Source organism: Amphiprion ocellaris, chromosome 4, assembly GCF_022539595.1.
Source record: "Amphiprion ocellaris isolate individual 3 ecotype Okinawa chromosome 4, ASM2253959v1, whole genome shotgun sequence".
Lineage (NCBI taxonomy): Eukaryota > Metazoa > Chordata > Actinopteri > Pomacentridae > Amphiprion > Amphiprion ocellaris.
Window position 1 is genome coordinate 15,328,752 of NC_072769.1, and position 19,158 is coordinate 15,347,909.

General features: G+C 40.8%; 1 protein-coding gene across 1 annotated transcript; it reads right to left on the reverse strand.

The window, feature by feature from the left end:
• adamtsl7 (ADAMTS-like 7) lies at window positions 1-12,768 on the reverse strand. Its single transcript, XM_055009558.1, has 12 exons — window positions 12,634-12,768; window positions 11,826-11,955; window positions 11,464-11,639; window positions 11,253-11,358; window positions 10,137-10,316; window positions 8,395-8,524; window positions 7,103-7,325; window positions 6,095-6,268; window positions 5,729-5,902; window positions 5,459-5,638; window positions 2,273-2,417; window positions 1-560 (listed from the first exon to the last, which is right to left on the reverse strand). Exons 1-12 carry the CDS (start codon window positions 12,766-12,768, stop codon window positions 406-408), a joined length of 1,908 nt encoding a protein of 635 aa, XP_054865533.1. The 3' UTR covers window positions 1-405.
• Between the last annotated feature and the right edge of the window lie 6,390 nt (window positions 12,769-19,158).

Below are 19,158 nucleotides of genomic sequence, written 5' to 3' on the forward strand. Positions count from 1 at the left end.
TACCAGAAGTTATACAGCCTTTATTAAGAATAAATATAAAAGTACATCACCCAGTGTGACCAGTCCAGTTTAAAGGTACAATATTAATGAAAATGTAGATTTGATCATAATGAAATTCCCATAAAAGTTTGTGTGGATGCATGTGTTGTCATGAGGTTTTTATTCAATTTGGTGTCCGATTCACCAAGATCTTAATTGAATAACAGTATTTATTCTGTGATTGAATAGAAACAAGTAGCTGATTACCCGGTTTATGTATCAGTGGCAGGCTGGCTGACTAAACGTAAAATCACAGTCTACATTCTCACACTGAGGCACCCTCCAAATAATGCTAGCTGTCGACATCACAGTACTGTTTTTTTCCCAGGAATGACCTGAAGTGAATTTAAGCTTTCTGGGACAGTATCACCTGCGGATGTAGTTTTTCTGAAATGAGTTGGGGTATGTTTTCTGGGCACGAGAGCAGGAGGCGCAGCAGACACTCCTGTAGTACGGATAAATGCAGAGTCGGGCTTGAACCACCACCACACAGTTATGATACTGATCGCTGCATGATGGATCTGTGAAGGGAAAGAATACATAAGGTTGAGAAATTTAGAAAAAATTTTTAATTCTTTGTGTTTCATCGCACAGGCTGGTTACGTCATGCCTTGGTGGAAGTGCTAATTCTTGCGTCCTACAACTCCAGATTACATAAACCAAGCTGAGTCAGTTATATAATCTCAGAACTTGAGTCAGTTATATAATCTCAGGACTTGAGTCAGATTAAAAATCCAAAAAAAATCAGTAAAGACAGAATTACAGAAAATTTGCAAACTGCTCTTTCATTTAAACACATTTAAGGCTTTAAGAGGATTTTTTTCACTGAAAATAAAACCTTTTAAATATGTAATTTTGATACACAGAGATGAGTTTTAGAGGTTAAATCAACAGAGATTTCTTCCATAAAATCTTATGATGGTTCTGCTTCATTACATTATCACTAATCCATGGCATAATACAGAGAGTGATTTTGATGTTTAATGTTTTAAAGTTTGTACAAAAATCCTAATTCAAATCTGAAGCTTCAGTCCTGAAGTTATATTTGGGGTGTGAAGATATTTTCCAGAATAAACATTAATGTTGGTTTAATTGTTTGAATTGTCCTTTCTATTGTCACCACATCTTGCTGCTGGAGCTCATCATGCTGCTTATATTTTTGCACTTTGTACCCAGACATTTACTTGTGGTATTTATTTACTGAAATAAAATTTTTATTATTGTAAAATCTGATGTGAGTCTACACAATATGTTGCAGCCCACAAGCTGAGTAAAAACATAGAGAAATATCACTTTAACTAAGTCCTCTTGTGGGACTCTGCAGAATTATTTTTGAAATTGTAAATTTTCATCTAAAAAAGTAATATATTATTATTATTGCCATGGAAAATGTAATTATATATTACATATGACCATTAGCTAACAATCTTGAGCATATGTGAATAACTTGTTACAGGTGTTTGGTCATAATAATTTAGGCCAAATCTGGAAAATAACACAGCTTCATTTCAAATCTTTTAGTTCTATCCAATTATTAAAGGTGTTTCATTGTAAAAAAAAAAATAAAATAAAATAATAATAAAGGAATCATCTCTAAAGTAATAATTTCTTTCCAGAATATATGAAACAAACAATTAAAATGTCTTTTTTGCTTTTTCACTTTATTGGAATTGGGCTATTTTACTTTAATCTTATTATTTTAGTCTGTCTGTCTGTCTGTCCGTTTACAGTGTTGATTATGTCAGTGCTGACTTCCAGGAGTTTTTCAGAAGCTACTGTATATTGGATTAAAATAACATTCCGATTTTTCCGGTGTGTGATCTCACACAAACGCAGCTCATGCTTCATTACCATTACAATGAACTTCAGAAGCATATTTAACATTAAAAGAAATCCTTTTGACATTTACAGTTTTTACTAATATATTTTTTTTTATCCATATATATATATATTTTTTTTTAAGAATTTCAGTAGAACATTTCCTCTCCATCCAAATCTTCAAAAACTTGTGATATTTCTTCCCTTTTTTTCTTTACATTTCCTCCTGGTCTAACTGACAACATCGTTCCAAGGGGACTCCAGGTCAACATCTTCACCATCGTAACATTATCCCTCTTGACAGCATCACAGAGAAATCTCAGTCCTAACAGGTCAAGTCTGATCTTGCTGTGACAGAGCTGCTCCTATATTAAGCACACAGTGTGCAAAACTGCACACTGCTCGGCAGACTTACCTATTTCTGCTAGACAGGGTTGTTTGTTGCATTCTTCTCGACTCTCTGGCATCGAATTGGGGTCACAGCGGTCGCTTGGGACAATGCTGTCAGTTAGACAACGAACCTCACGTACACGGTAGCCTCCGTTGCAGGAGCGTGAACACTGAGGTGTTAGAAAAAGAGAGCAGAGGCAGAGAAGATGGATTACACACAAACTAATCTGTGGACTGACACTGTGACGTAACAGCTCATGCAACATTTCTAAACTTTTTCTAAAATGCAAATGTTGTACAGCGCATCATTCAAATAATGTGAAAAGAACCTGAAAATCTGATTTGCCAGTCCGGGCAGACATCATTTTGAAAGGGTCGGTTCATTCAAATGACAAAACAAAGCATATTCTGGCATGCATGTAGTGAGATCTGGTGAAACAAATGTGAGTTTTATGGGATTTTTAAAAAAAAAATGTCCACTTGAAGGTTTTACTTCATTACAACAAAGGTAAAAGTACAATGTTTTGTTGTGATTCTGCTCCAGCCTCTGCCCTTCTTCCTCCTTTTCTCTTTTTCCTTCTTTCTCCCATTGTTCCTCATCTGTTTGTTTTGACCTGTCTCTCTCTCTGGCTCCCTGTCTGTCATCTCTCCCTCCTGTCTCTCTCTCTGGCTCCCTGTCTGTCATCTCTCCCTCCTGTCTCTCTCTTTGGCTCCCTGTCTGTCATCTCTCCCTCCTGTCTCTCTCTCTGGCTCCCTGTCTGTCATCTCTCCCTCCTGTCTCTCTCTCTGGCTCCCTGTCTGTCATCTCTCCCTCCTGTCTCTCTCTCTGGCTCCCTGTCTGTCATCTCTCCCTCCTGTCTCTCTCTCTGGCTCCCTGTCTGTCATCTCTCCCTCCTGTCTCTCTCTCTGGCTCCCTGTCTGTCATCTCTCCCTCCTGTCTCTCTCTCTCCCTGTCTCTCGCCCTCCTGCTCTCCCTGTTTCACCTGCCTGCATTCTGCCATCAGCTGATTACTGCAATGAGTGTCACCTGCAGTAATTAGTTCATTCACCTGTTCTCTACCTCACCTCCAGTATTTAAGCTCCATGCTTCCATTCACTCCCTGCTGGATCATAGATTCACATCTCTTCTTAGATTCTGTTACCCTCCTGGATTCTGTTTTTCCCCACTAAGCCTGCCACCTCCGGACTACTTCAGCCTCATGGACTCTGCTGCTCTTCCCCCTCCTGGATTTCCCCTTCTTGGGCTCCGTTTGTTCCGACCTTGTTAATGGATTTACCCCAGCCTGTTTTCCCCTCGCTTGTCAGTTCCCCCATCTTGTGAGTACCCCTCCTTAGCTTAGTTTTGTTAATAGTTCAGTTTTGTAGACTTCTGTTTTTGTAATCATAGTTGCTTGTAGAGTTTTAGTAGTTTTGGTTTAGTTCTGTCCCCCCAGTTCCGTTCTATATTTATGTATTGGTTTAGTTATCTGGTTTAATAAAACTCTTTCCTTTATTTACTTGTCTGCCAGTTTCTGTGTCTGCGCTTGGGTTCTCCAGCCCCCACTGTAACATGTTTTGGTGTTCAGTGCAGTGCAAAATGACATACACTACCATTTAAAAGTTTGGAGTCACTTAGAAATGTCTGTATTTTTCAAAGAAAATCTTTTTTTTCCAATGAATATAGCACTAAATTAATCAGAAATACAGTGTAGACGTTGTTAATGTGGTAAATGACTATTCTAGCTGAATATCTCCATAGGGATACAGAGGAACATTTTCAGCAACCATCACTCTTGTGTTCTAATGCTACATTGTGTTAGCTAATGGTGTTGAAAGACTAATTGATGACTAGAAAACCTTTGTGCAATTATGTTGGCACATGAATAAAAATGTGAGTTTTCATGGAAAATGTGAAATTATCTGGGTGACCCCAAACTTCTGAACCGTAGTGTATGAAGACTTAAAAAGCAACTTGGCCTACACAGAAACATTGTCTTTTGGATAACTACAGCAGATCTTGCTGTGAACAGCTTTCATCATGGAAAGAGTCCCAATGAGAAGTGTTGACAGTGTGCTGCATAGCTTCTATTATATTGAAGAGGACACTGTTTTTCAACACACATGTGACTTTTGTCACTTTTGTATGACTGTTGAAAATTAACTTTCATATTATGTCTTGGGGTTGTTATAAACTTGGAAGGTGTAAAGTCAATGCAGATCAGATATGATGACAAGAAGCGCCAAATATTCTGCTGATGGCTGCACGAGTGAACACATGAGTCTTCATGTACTCCCATCATCTGAGGAGCAGTAGATCCAGTGGATTACTTTTTGATGGTAAAATCCTTGCCTCCTCCGCTTTGCGTGGCTAATGTGACTAATTTTAGCTTTAATCGTATGCCCAGAGATCAGAACTCTGTTTACAATCGGAAAGCTGAGATTATGGAGCAATCCATCATACATACAAAATGATTGATACAGAATGATTACTCAGAAAAAGTTAGACGGGACAGAAAGTCCTGCTCTCACACATTCGTTCATGTTGCAGTCAAATGCTGTGATCACCTGTTTTTCTCCTTGCTGGTGATGGTAGACAGAAAAAGAGACAGCAGTGGACAGCAGCAGATTAATTGTTTTTATGAAACAATATAAAATGAACCGTCTTTTTCAGTATTCTGAACTGAAAAACTGACAAAACTCATCTGGGAAGATATGACAATTTGCTGAAAATGGGCAGAATATGGGACCTTTAAAGGTAATGTTCCTGGTCCTGTTGAGTATCATGAAATTATTTTCAGTATTCACATTATTTGGGTTAACTGTAAGGCTCCATCCCACTTGTGACAGTAAGATATGTATATATGCATCGATCAGCCACAACATTATGACCACTGCCAGATGAAGTGAATTACATCGATCATCTTGTTATAATGCAACGTTCTGCTAGGAATCCTTGAGAACTGACATTTATGTGGATGTTTGTCATGTGTACCACCCACCCAAACATTGCAGGTCAAGCAACCCCCCAAATCCAACCCACAGAATTCTCTGCCACCATCCCAGTGCCTCAGGACATCCCCAGAGGTCCTGTGTCCATGCCCTACTGGGTCAGAGGACTTTAGCAGCACAAAGGGGACCAACACAATATTAGGCAGGTGGTCATAATGTTATGCCTGATCGGTGTATATTTATTGTGGCTGGCATGAAGTGAGGCAGACTTGATGACACTTACCGAACTCCACTCTGTGATGTACCACTGGACGCCACACGGCTTCAGTGTGCACGGCTGAGCTGTGATTGGCTGAGAAAGGCTGGAACATTTCAACTGGTCCACAACTTCCATTTGACCATCATTGATGAAAATGCAAGCCAAACTCCGGGTCTGTGTGCCAGTCCCGCACTCTGTCGAACACTTAAATCACACACACACACATAAGTGAGGCTTCAAATGGGTGTTGTTTTAAAAGTGTGCGTGCGTACTACATGAGTGTACATGAATTACCTGGCCCCACGGTCCTGTATACCACTCCAGCCGGTTTTGGCAGGGGCCTGAGTCACATAACGTCCCCTCCGGTGGGCGTTCCCCTTCACAGCTGTCCAGTGGGAGATCCGTCACGTGATCCATCAGGCAAACTACCGACCTGGTTTGATTGCCTTTACCACACTCTGCAGAACACTGAGGAATATCACACACACAAAAACACACACACACACACTTGTACTTTCAATAGGTGGCCATTCAAGACTTTAACACGATTTCACTTTTATCCCTACTGTTGTTTCACACTCTCCTCCTCGACACTCACACTCACACACAGAAACGCACGCTCACACAGCTTCACACTCAGACTAACAGTTTCAGTGTTACCCGCTGGCTCCAGAGGGAGGTGAACCAGCTGCGTGCACAGGCTCCCATATCACAGTTCTGTAGAGTGTCAGGCTTTAGGTTCATGTTGCACTCCTGGTCGTCATCCACATCACCCAGGTTGCTCACACACACCACCTCCCTGCTGCGCTGGCCCACTCCACATGGCACTGAGCACTGGAGGAGAGCACCAGAAACACAGAAAGGTGATGGGAAGAGAGAAATACAAACAATACTGCAGGTAATTTAGGTGTGGATACAGTACAAGCATTTTTCCTGGAGCCAAATTGTCTATTATGTGCCTGATACTGAAATGTATAATGTACACATTGCTCATAAAGCTGTTAGCTGGCTGTACTGGGTGGAAATATTCAGCAGCCCCTGGGACAAGAAGCATTGCACATATTGAGACCCACTAAATGTCATTAAATCCTGGATTGAGTGCAGTGGAAATTGTGTTCCACAACAGGGCAACAATGCAAAGACTACATCAAAATCCACCATTAACTGCTCCCATAAACACAAGTGGAAGCTTTTGGAACAGGTCTTACGGTCCTTTGACCTGACTGTCACAGAAAATCTGAAAACTATGAGTAGATCTTAAATATTCTCTGTGTGCAAGACAGCGAGAAATATCTACAAACTTGAAGTAATTTGCATGATTTCCTAAAACGAGAATATAAAGACTCTCAGCTGGTGACCTGAAGTGTCTAGAAGTTACACAAAATCTGCCAAATGGAATAAAATTTTAAAGTGACCTTGATTTAGCATTTTAAGTGCTGAAAGATTTCATAATACTGCAAGACACATAATATAACATGTATAATGAGTAATTTTGATATTTAATTATTTTACTGTAGAAAGCAGAACTTTCACTTGACGTAGAACATTATTACATTGTGGTACTGCTTTCATTAAAGATCTAAAGACTTTTTATCTACAGCTGATGAAACTACAGCTAGAACAGTGTAGTTGTGTGCTAGTAATAATGAAGTGTGTGCTTTTTCTCACAGGGCTCCACTCAGATCTTATCTCCCACTGACTGCAGATCTTCAGCTGGCATGTCGACTTGGTCACCGGTCTATCAGTCGACCCGCACAGCACCGGTGCCACGGTAACCGCAGTCTCCGTCCCATTGACTTGGACGTGGGTGACCTGGCGGCATATGGCCTGGCGATGCTGAGTGCCAGGCCCACACCTCCTGCTGCACTCGGACCACTCCCCCACATCCCAGCTGTCAGCCAACCACAGAGGACAGAAGGAAGGTTGGAGGAAGTGAAGCGCAGTTTCTTTTTTCTTCAGCACGTCACAGCAGATGTGGTTTCATGGTGACGCATGAGTTCAGAAATGACCTCCCCCAAGCAGAGTGTGTCCTAGCTTTCTGTCTTTGTTTTGACCACAGCTATTGTGTGCGGTCAGCTTTCCCAGGTCTTAAGGGGTGTTATACAGCCAGATCATAAAAAACAGACTCACAATGTAGGCCAATTTATGCTGCACAAGTTGAGACTTTTTCTGCTATTACTACTAAAGTTTCAGTCTTGCAACCTTCTGCTGCTGCTGCATTTCCAGTGGAAACATATACGCTACCATTCAAAAGTTTGGGGTCACTTAAAAATGTCTTTATTTGTGAAAGAACATATTTTTTTCAATGAAGATAACATTAAATGAATCAGAAATACAGTGTAGACATTGTTAATGTGGTAAACGACTATTCTAGCTGGAAACGACTGATTTTTAATGGAATATCTCCATAGGGGTACAGAGGAACATTTCCAGCAACCATCACTCCTGTGTTCTAATGCTACATTGTGTTAGCTAATGGTGTTGAAAGGCTAATTGATGATTAGAAAACCCTTGTGCAGTTATGTTAGCACATGAATGAAGGTGTGAGTTTTTATGGAAAACATGAAATTGTCTGGGTGACCCCAAACTTTTGAACGGTAGTGTATTGTGTGTATTTCAGAATGACAGCAATTACAGATCACTGACAGCGTGGGCAAAATATCTGACAAACCCCCAACCGAACATACAGCTGATGCACTAACCCACGTTCCGCTATATCTTAGTGATCTCTTGCTGTATTCATCACAAGACAAGGAAACCAAATCCACACTCAGTCAGTGAGTCAGTGTGATTGACTGTGACTGGTGACTGATTCTTGGTTTGGATGTGTGATCGACCACACTTCACCCTGAAAATCACAGCGCCATGTGGAAAAAATACAGTGTGCTTCATGCATATGTGTGTCTCGTTCTGTGTAACACGTAACAGCAATGGAGGCATCAGGTGTGTGTGTTGCTCACTATGCAGGGCAGGACTGGATGTTGCAGTCCTCCTCCAGGTTTGTTGGTCCAGTGGCGGGATCGCAAAGGTCAGCAGGAACAGTCGCCTGGGAATCCTGCTCAACACACTGCCAGAACACCTGACGTTTTCCTGGCAAGAGTGTAGACACACAAAAGAGACTAAGCAAGTGAGCATGTGTTTATCTGGGTTCATATTTGACAGGAAGCAAAGCTGTTTTCTTTCGTAATAATAGCGTAAGAGTCATTAAATGGATGTGTGACTATTGGCAACAAAGGTGGACTTACTGGGAGAGAAAGGAGGGAAGCAAATTGTCACCACTATGTCCATAGGCTGTCAAAATCACTAAATCAAATTAGCATGGAAATCCTGCCTTCCAAATTTAAATTTAGTTAATAGGGATTAGAAATTAGTTTAAAGTGACTTGAGCAGCTATTTCTAACGCACAAGTCATTAACATTGGTTTTAATTTGCTGTCTTTTCACATTATTAGCAGCTAAGTTATCATTGCAGCACTGATTTTCTTTTCTAAATGAAAGCTCAAGTATCAAATTGCGTAAGTAAAAACAGTAAAAATAAAGTAATCGTGAGCATTTCATTTTTCAATGTTACTATTAAATACAAGTGTAAAAATCTTAAGACTTCTCTATCTAAATCAGATAGATAGATAGATAGATAGATAGATAGATAGATAGATAGATAGATAGATAGATAGATAGATAGATTGATAGATAGATAGATAGATAGATAGATAGATAGATAGATAGATAGATAGATAGATAGATAGATAGATAGGTAGATAGGTAGATAGGTAGGTAGGTAGGTAGGTAGGTAGGTAGGTAGGTAGGTAGGTAGGTAGGTAGGTAGGTAGGTAGATACTTTATTAATCCCTACCAAAATTCAAGTGTTCAACAAAAAAAGTTAGTAACAAGATTAACGTTAAAGTTTAGTATATACACTATAAGGCGTGCTCTACAATTCTATAAATTTTAAAACAGAACTTCAAATTTTTAATATCTATAAAAATGGATACTGGATTTAATCTATGCTGAATCTCTGATGAATTTAAACAATTTCATGGCAATGCCTTGTAATTGTTAAACTCTGTCCACTCTTCAAAAACAATGCATTACTGTAGGTTTGAATATTTGGACTGGCCTGCAGTGTAAACCAAAAATGAAAAAAAAATTTAAAAATATTTTCTGTTTTTTCAGCAAGAAAATGCAGAAGAATAACCAAGAGAGACAGAAAAGCACAAAGGACTGGCATGAAGTTTTGTGTTGTTAGTATCCTTGTGTGTATTTTTTCTTATTTATATTGTATATATAGTGTATATATCTTATGTCTTTAATTTATGGATGTATTTTCTTGATTTTTCTTACTGTCACTTTGCTGCAGTGACTTTGCAAATTTCCCTTTGTGGGACTAATAAATAATATTCTACTCTATTCTATTCTGTTTTTTATATAGGAACCTCCACATACTGCCCTCCCAGGCCACCAAGCTAAAATTCTTCCCTCCTTTTTGCCAACATTTTCTGGAGACACCACTGACTGTTAGGTGCATCTTTCTGTTACATTTGTATGTGCCATCTTTAGATTTTTTTTAACATCTATTGATAATTTATATGCTTTTCTTTACTGCAGTGTCTCTGTGGTCTCAGGCCTACATGGGGTCAATCTAAAGAAAGATTTGGACAGTATAAATTCACTGTATGTCTGTTTTGTTGTATGCTGTTTCTCACCAGTGCCACAGGTTGTGCTGCACTCTGTGTATCCGCTCTTTGTCCAGGTGTAGGCGGGCTGAGGCTCAGAGTTCACGCTGGAATCGGGGGAAACCTGGTTGGGCTTGGGGGTTTCCTTGATGATGTCATTGTTGCTGATGTCATCTTGGTCCAAACTGTCATCTGCATAGGATGGGCCTGCTGGCTCAGCAACAAGAAAGACAAAGCTTGTGAAGTGGAGCTAAATAGTTACAGGGATGAGGGAAGAAGTTGTGCAACTAATAATGGTGTAAGAATTAGATGCGATTTTACTGATGGCATACACTAGTTAAGCAGGTTTAGAATTACCAAAAACATTTTTCAGTCAGTGAATACTAAATAAACCCTGAATGTGCTATAGATGAATGTTAATCTCCTGCAGTGCACAAAGAAAATTCAAGAGGTTTTACAGGGGAAAAAAATCTCATATAACTCTTACATTTTTGGAAAGACATTGTGCTGTCTGTTTGTCAAGTGCAATTGACACTGGTATTTAAAAATTGACATCCAATGGCACATGCATTGTTTCATTTCATGCCTGTACAAAATGGTTAAAGATGTAGCTTTCATGAACATTAACTGAGAAAATAGTTACTATTATGCTAACAAACGTAAGGAATACAATCCTTGTATATTTGTGCTTTGGGTGGGACATGGTTCAATAGATCTCCTAAAATTAAACAATTATTTGCCAGTGTCTGCAGACACACATCAAGCTGTTTCTTTAATGAAGGTTAAACATTAGGTAATGAAATAAAATCTGCCCAAGTGACTGATTATTGTCTCAGGGTGCGAGAAACTGCTCATTGCCAGAACAAAGTTTGGCCGCTTGCCTGTATCAAATATTATCGAAATCCAAATCAAATTTTCAAAAGGCTGAAAATGATACATACTGGCGTTTCTAATACCCTGCAGTGAAATCTGCACCAAACACACACACACACAAGTGCTCTTCTGCCGACACAAACAGGAGCATCTGTTATGCGTTATGCTCCCTGAGGGCATAACCAGAATATTCAGTATGAGGCGATGACACTGTGGCCATTTAGGGTCACTCACATACAGTTTGTATTTATGCATGTGGAAATATGCACACACCCAGTGGCAGAATATCAGAAGGTATATCTGGCTCAGCAGTGGGGTGTGTTTTTAAAGGCAGACTGTACTCGTAGTAGATACTTGGGCCTGGTTGCTGATAGATCAGCTGTGGGCGAAAAAGAAAAAGAGACATTATTGGTACCCAGACAAGTGGTATGACACATAGGAAGGATGATATCAATGCAGCAGCCAGTGTCCCTGTGCATCTCACATAAACATGCAGGTCCTCGGTCAGCGGTCCTGGTGCAGTGATGGACTCTCCATTGCGAGAGCGGATCTCATTTGGTCGTCGGTATGTCAGCTGAGTTCCCAGAGCAGTGTAGATGCCAGGCCTGTCGATCACCCAGTTTCCATTGATGATGGAGACGCCACTTTGGGTTTGCAGAGCTGGAAAATTCCCATGTTCGTCTATCACTCTAGTGTTTGTCATTCTGGAAATATTTCTGCCATTAGATATGGTTGGACGTCTGAGGGTGTGTGTGTGTGTGTGTGTGTGTGTGTGTGTGTGCGTGCGTGCGTGCGTGCGTGCGTGCGTGCGTGCGTGCGTGCGTGCGTGCGTGCGTGTGTGTGTACCCAAATAATTTCGGCTCTTTATTGTCTCCTGAATGCTGATGTTGCCGGCTCCTGCAGGAATCTCTGCAATCTTATGGTAGCCAACCCGGAGGAAAGTCCGAGAGAAATTCCCCTTCACCACCTCCAACCCCTGCCAACACACACATCCACACACTTTCATGCACACAAAGCCACAAGTGCAAACTGTGTACATGCCCACTTGTGTACTTGCACAGACACCCTCTGCTGACTCTCCTTCCCCCGGATTCAGCATCGCAGGCATGTGTTTCAACAGTATAATCATAAATTCCGCTGGATTACTTTGCTGCTCTTTTTCTCTCATTTTCACTCATCCATTCTGCTCTCCGTCTCTCTCCCCTTCCCTCTTTTTGCTGGAAATCCCACAGCTCTCTCAGTCCAACAGTTGGTTTGAGTTGAGGAACCTTTCTGGTCTTCCTTCTCCATTCCTCCACTGTGCAGATCTCCATTTTGCAAATGAGTTTACTTCTTCTGTTCATGTCTTGTCTCTCCTAACAGGCCTCCCTGGTTCTTCTCTTTTCATGCTTTATTTACAGTCTGATACAGCATAATCTGTTAGTGATTACTTAACCGGAGTGACAAAGACAGAGTTAATCTAAAACAAACTGCTAGATGCTGTGCAGTAATTCGCCCCCTCTCCTTGATTTCAAAACAATTTTAGCTGTCACGTGCAGGAGAACAGTAAAACTCTATCCAAATTGCAAAATATGTCTATAAATCAATCAAGTAGGTCTTTTGCACATAGCTGCATATGAGTTGCATTCACCCAGTGACAGTGTAGATGTCTTACCTCCAGAGGGGATGAGCCGGATTCGGTATCCCAGGGAAGAACACCTAAGGCTGGGGAGAGAAAGCAGATAAAGTGGAGGAGAGCCAGAGCTCGACCCTGCCACAGAGAGCAGAGCTGCTGCCACAATCCAGCCATGGAGAGACTGAGGGAGGAAGATAACCACACACACACACACACAGACACACACATACACACATACACATACACACATGTTTAACGGGGGAGTGTGTGTTTGTGAGGTGGGGTTAGCTTGAGGGGTGGGAGGGAAAGTTTGGGAGGGATGTAGGAAGAAATGTTGAAAGTGAAAAATTTTAGGTGCATTTTCATTTTTTAAAAGTTGTTTTTCAAGTTGAGATCACACACATTTTACTCGTCAGTATGAGTGCAGTGACAGCTCGTGGTGAGTGTGTGGGGCTCCTGTAGTGTATCCTAAAGTTTATCCAAAGCCAAAATCTCTCCCTGTGAATTTTCATGCGAGATTGTAAATCTTTGGACACACATCCTTGATCCTGCTTCTCCACCCACGGTTTGTTTTTCTCTTTATGAGGCTCGTCTCATTCGAAGCTATTCCTTTTTTCATATCAGAGATGATGGGGAAAAAAATGAATGATGAAAAGTCTAAATAAAAAATACCAGCAAGACTGTGGAGTGGATTGAGGAGAACGGAAAAAATCTGTTAAATGTATCCAGAACTTATCACTTTCTGTGTGTGTGACTAATGAGCCCAATCATGTGAAGTACCTTTGCTCTCTATGATGATTCAATTCCTCTCAGTGATTCACAGTGAAAAGATGGCTATTTATAATGACTCAGTTTACTACCGTACCATATCGGGGAACAATCAGAACAGAATTTACTGTAAATTCACTGGAAAGGAATCAAAGCCCCACAGTGACACACTCCCAAAGTCTTCATTTGTAGCATTTGAGGCAATATTTTGCACGGACATAAATGATCAAACACATATGGGTGCAATATATTACCTTGGCTGCATGTTGTAGTTCTGGGAAGAGGCCTATTTTATCCCCGTAAACACACAGTGCAGCATGACTTGCCTCGTATTTTTTAACTTTCCACTGTTTTATGTTAGGTAGTGAGAAGATATGAGAGTTGTAATATCAGAAACTACTTGTGTACTGCGAGTTAATGCCACAGTGTGGAGAAATGCATTGAGATGGAGCAAAGATAATGCGCTTTTCCAACCTGTTTTGTCTGGAGTGGCAGAAACCACATCAATAATGCATTTTTCTCTCAGACTGCCAGCTGATCGGCATCGCAGCTGTTCTCAACATGGGTGTGAAATTGCCGGGACTGAGAATTTCGTAACTTCTCTATAAGAGGCTTACTTGCTCTGGGTTTTTTTTTTGTGTGTGTGTGTGTGTGTGTGTGTGTGTGTGTGTGTGTGTGTGTGTGTGTGTGTGTGTGTGTGTGTGTGTGTCTTTGTGTAAGTGCATATGTTTGTACGTAGAATAAAGGTATATGAGTCACATGTGTGGATAAAGTGCTATGATGCAACGTCTGCAATACATGGTGAATCAATCGACAAGCTGACTGTGAAGACTGTTTAGCAAATGGCCTTTGACCTGAGACACAGAAGGACTTGGATGTCCTGCAGCACAAAGCCTTATGAAAGCATGACTCTAAACACATATGCTGCACATCTAAACACATTAAACAGAAATGCTTCTCTGGTTCCTTCTTTCTCCCTCATCTCTGGCATTTAGCCAGATCTAAGACGCCGGTCCCCTGCAGTGATACCCAGTAGCCATGGAGTTATGACACAGGGACCCTTTAAAAGCCTGTCAGGGAACTCTGTCCAAGACAGGCGCTGTTAGGGCTACAATGTCTGTTTTCCACTGCAACAGCTTAATAGCTGCCATTTCTGATTAAATACATAGACACACTGTCTGTATATATAGCTGGAAGCATGATAGCAGCTCCTTAACATGCTGCTCAAACCAAATCACACCGAGACATATAGCAGTAAATAAAGACAAAATGATGACTGCGCAAACCGAGAGCTGGCATATTACCAACATTATGTTCTGTAAAGATGATCCTTTTTGGAAGTTTTTGTGTCGTTACACTGGGATTTAGCTAATGACATTTAGCACGCCTGTCTGCTATGATTCAGTAGTGAAACCTATACATTATATGTGAAACCTAATTGGCAAACCTTCAGGCCCAGGCAGGCTGGTCGTCACCACGGAAGGCCAAGGTTGTCTGTTAAAACCATTTACTGTAAAAGAGTTTGCTCTCAAAAGCATTACAACCATTTATACTTTTTGTTCATACCTGAAAAAAAAAACTTTTCTCTTGAGTCGCATCTTATAAAAGGACCCAGAAGGGGAAACACCCAGCGCCTTACAGTATGTTACAGTACATTAAAAATATGTTTTAATGTGCAGGAAAACTGTGAGCTCATGCAGATTTGGGAGTGAAGGAGCCATGACCGATAGATTTGTAGAAAGCGAGGCCTGTTATGGTGATTTTTCTATTGCTTTCTTGAGAATCAACCATATGTAACTATTTAAAATATGATTTAGTCAGTTTTTCTCTGTAGTGTCAGTAATTCAGTGTGATGTGTGTGTGTGTGCCCTTGCTGGCCATGCCGACCCCCCCAAAAAAAAACAAACCAAAGAAACACAAAGACAAAATGGTTGTTACAAATGAACAATGCAGTCAACAAAAAATTAGCTCAACTCTGAAAATTAAATAAAGATAAAATAAAGATTTTCCGCTTTTGCAACCCCTTACTAGTCTCATTTTTCTCTCTTGTCCCCCCCTTCTCCTTTCCTCTCCCCTCACACTTGCTTTCCCCTTTCTTTTCCTCCAACTGTGGCTTGTTTGATGTCCCATCCTGGCCAGATGCCTCAGAAACCAAATGAGTGGTTCTGTCATCCTGCTGACACCTGGACGTCCCCTAACCACCGGTTACCTCCCTAACGACCAACTCCTTCCCTAACAACCATGAGAAATGCAAGACGACCATCGATCAATCATCAAAATTCCTTTGCAGCTGTCTGTCTGTGATGGCTAAGTGTCAGAATGATATATTTTCACATGATAATGAGTTTTACATTTTATAGGGTAACACATGACTGAGATGGACTCTTACCTTAACAGCATGATGTCCTGCTACTGATATGATGTTCTTCAGTTTGGAGCTACCGTCTCTGATTGAAGAGGAAAGGTGTAGTGAGTTGTTTCTTTAGAACATAATGAACAACTAAGAGAACCTGCACTGTAAAAAACTGGAAAGAAAAAGAATATTTAGAGTTTAAAAAAAACTATTTTCTGGTATTTTCTAGATTGCCATTGTTTTGTTAAATTACAGACAGTAACCAGTAAAATCACACAACAAAGCATTTATTTACATGATTAGCAGAAAAAAAAGAAACTAACAAAACAAGCCAAAACTTTAAATAATGTCCACAACAAAAATTTATATTTTCACAAATGGTAAATAGTTCTTTTAAAACATTTGAACACAACTTTGCACTATATCTACTGTATTGAAATTAGCAAAAGCATGTTATTAGGGTCCGAGCACCAACGGTGCGAAGACCCTATTGGAATGCAAGGAATTATTTATTATTAGGGTCCGAGCACCGAATGGTGCGAAGACCCTATTGAAACCCGTGGGTTTATTATTAGGGTCCGAGCACCGAATGGTGCGAAGACCCTATTGGAATGCAAGGAATTATTAGGGTCCGAGCACCACGAAATGGTGCGAGGAACCTATTGAAACCCTAAGAATTATTATTATTATTATTTTTCTTCGTCCGCCGGGAAATCGGCCTTTTTGACGCCCTAAACATACACGAAAACGCATGAAAATCGCCACACACATCAGAACCGGCGAAAAATTTGATATTTTAGGGAAATGGCACGCGTGCGTGCCAAAATGGCTCAATAGCGCCCCCTAGAAAATTAAGAAAATTCAGCCCCCGGACAGTGTTTGACCTAGACTTCTGAAATTCGGTACACATATGTAACTCATCAAGACGCACAAAAAAGCTTCTTGCATCATTACCCATAATGCAACAGGAAGTCGGCCATTTTGAATTATGAGTCATTTTTGGACATTTTTTGATATCTATAAACTCAAACAGCGTAATCCTGAGAGAGCTGAAATTTGGCCAGGATGTACTCCAGTCATGGGTGATCAAAAGTTATCAAAACGCTCCGCAAAAGTCTGAGGACGCGGAAATGGCGAGCCACGGAATGCGGCCATTTTGAAATATGATTCATATTTTGGACAATTTTGTCATTTTTGGACATTTTCAAAAGCTATAACCTCAAACAGCGTAACCACGAGAGAGCTCAAATTTGGTCAGGATGGACACCCGTCATGGTTGATCAAAAGTTATCAAAACGCTCTGCAAAAGTTTGAGGGCGTGGCCATAGTTACCAGCGGAATGCGGCCATTTTGAATGTCTTGCCATGAAACAGGAAGTGCTGTCTAACTAGCCTGTACATGCTCCAGTCTGCTTCAAATTATACATGTGTGATCAGAGTCCAGCCCTAATCACGTCCATAGGTTGATATACACTCACAGTCATAGCGCCACATGGCGGCCATTTTGAATTTCTCGCCATTAAACAGGAAGTGCTGTGTAACCAGACTGTACATGCTCCAATCTGCCTGAAATTTTACATGCATGATCAGAGTCCGGCCCTAATCACATCTTTGTGCCACTTGGCGGCCATTTTGGATTTCTCACCATGAAACAGGAAGTGCTGTGTAACCAGCCTGTACATGCTCCAATCTGCCTGAAATTTTACATGCATGATCAGAGTCCGGCCCTAATCACATCTTTGTGCCACTTGGCGGCCATTTTGGATTTCTCGCCATGAAACAGGAAGTGCTGTGTAACCAGCCTGTACATGCTCCAATCTGCCTGAAATTTTACATGTATGATCAGAGTCCGGCCCTAATCACATCTTTGCACCACTTGGCGGCCATTTTGGATTTCTCGCCATGAAACAGTAAGTGCTGTGTAAGTAGCCTGTACATGCTCCAATCTGCCTGAAACTTTACTCTCTCAGTTGCAGCGCCTCCTGGTGGATATGCGTGGGCCAGTCGGGCCGCTCGGATGCGAGGACTCGTCCAACGCTGCTTGCAGCTTTTATTGGTTTAGTGGTTGGAAGTCAATAAAACATTAGCGTCAGTCAAATTGAATGCGTCAGTGGATGGAAGTGGTGGTTGCCTTGTGCTGCTCTTCACTTCACTGCAGCTCCATGGCTCCATCTGCTGGACGGACAGAAGTGCAGCAGCTGATGGCAGCTTCTTTGACCTCACGCTGCTGTCAGACCCCAGATTAGGGTTTATTTCAGATATATATAATAGAAAATAGTAATTAAAAAATAAGCTGATGTTGTATTTTTGCAGCAGTGAGTTTTACAGGGTTAAGAGCAACCAGTCAAAGGTTATTACTGAGGATTTTAAACAAAAACATTCAGGCAAACAGTTAACATCATAGGGTGCCTGACATGTTTGTTTTTTTTTCCGGGTCGATACAGATTTTTTTTGTAATCAAGGAGATCAATAACCAAGATTTGGAATCACTACACATTTGCAGAAAAAATAAAGTTTTTGAACAGCACATAAAGTTAAGTTAAAATTAAAATAATCACGAGTTGCAGCCTTTGCTTATTTATGTTTTACATGCTGAAGTTGTCCTTCAGTGTTTCACTGATCAGATTGTGCTGTGGGCAGGAACAAGATCAGAGGGAGGCAGCTGCAGCAGACCCAAAGTAGTTTCACATTCATTTATCTGATCAGATTTCAGGGGGCTTTTTTTTTTTTTTTTTTTTTTTTTTTTATAAGAAATGGGACCAATAATTGAAAACATGCTAAATATCAGATGGGATCATTGGTGTCACAGGACATCTGCAGACACAGGTCAAAGATTACAAGGAGTTTATTTAACGAATGAAACTAAAACCAACACAGAAAGGATAACTAAACCAAGGTGAAAACAAAAAGGGGAAACCAGACTAATTGTAGGAGAAAGGTTCTGGTTTCAAAGTCTCTGGTCTGGCAGAGAGCGGAAGAATGAAGAACCGGGCCTTCGTGGATTAAGGTGATTGAGAACAGGTGAATCAACCCCCACACCTGTGAGAGAGATGGATGGATGGATGGATGGATGGATGGATAGATAGGTAGGGAGGTAGATGGACCATAGATAGATGGATGGATAGGTAGATTCTGCAGTGGGGAAATTTTCAGTGTGGCAGTAGCAGATAGGAAAAAAGTAAAAAGAACAGCAGCACTCAGTGCACAGATATAAATAGATGCTTTCTCCTTAGAGAAGAAATAGAAATGCTTGTAAAAAAAAAAATCTTGTGAAATTGCACATATTGACTTATTTACATTTTATTGCAGTTACTTCATGGGTGATCTGAACTACTGGGAGCAGGTTTGATTGAACACAGTCTGACTGCTGCAGGAAGGAAGGACCTCCTTCAAACATTGTGGGTGAAGCAGTCTGTCCCTGAAGGAGCTGCCGGTGATGGTCCT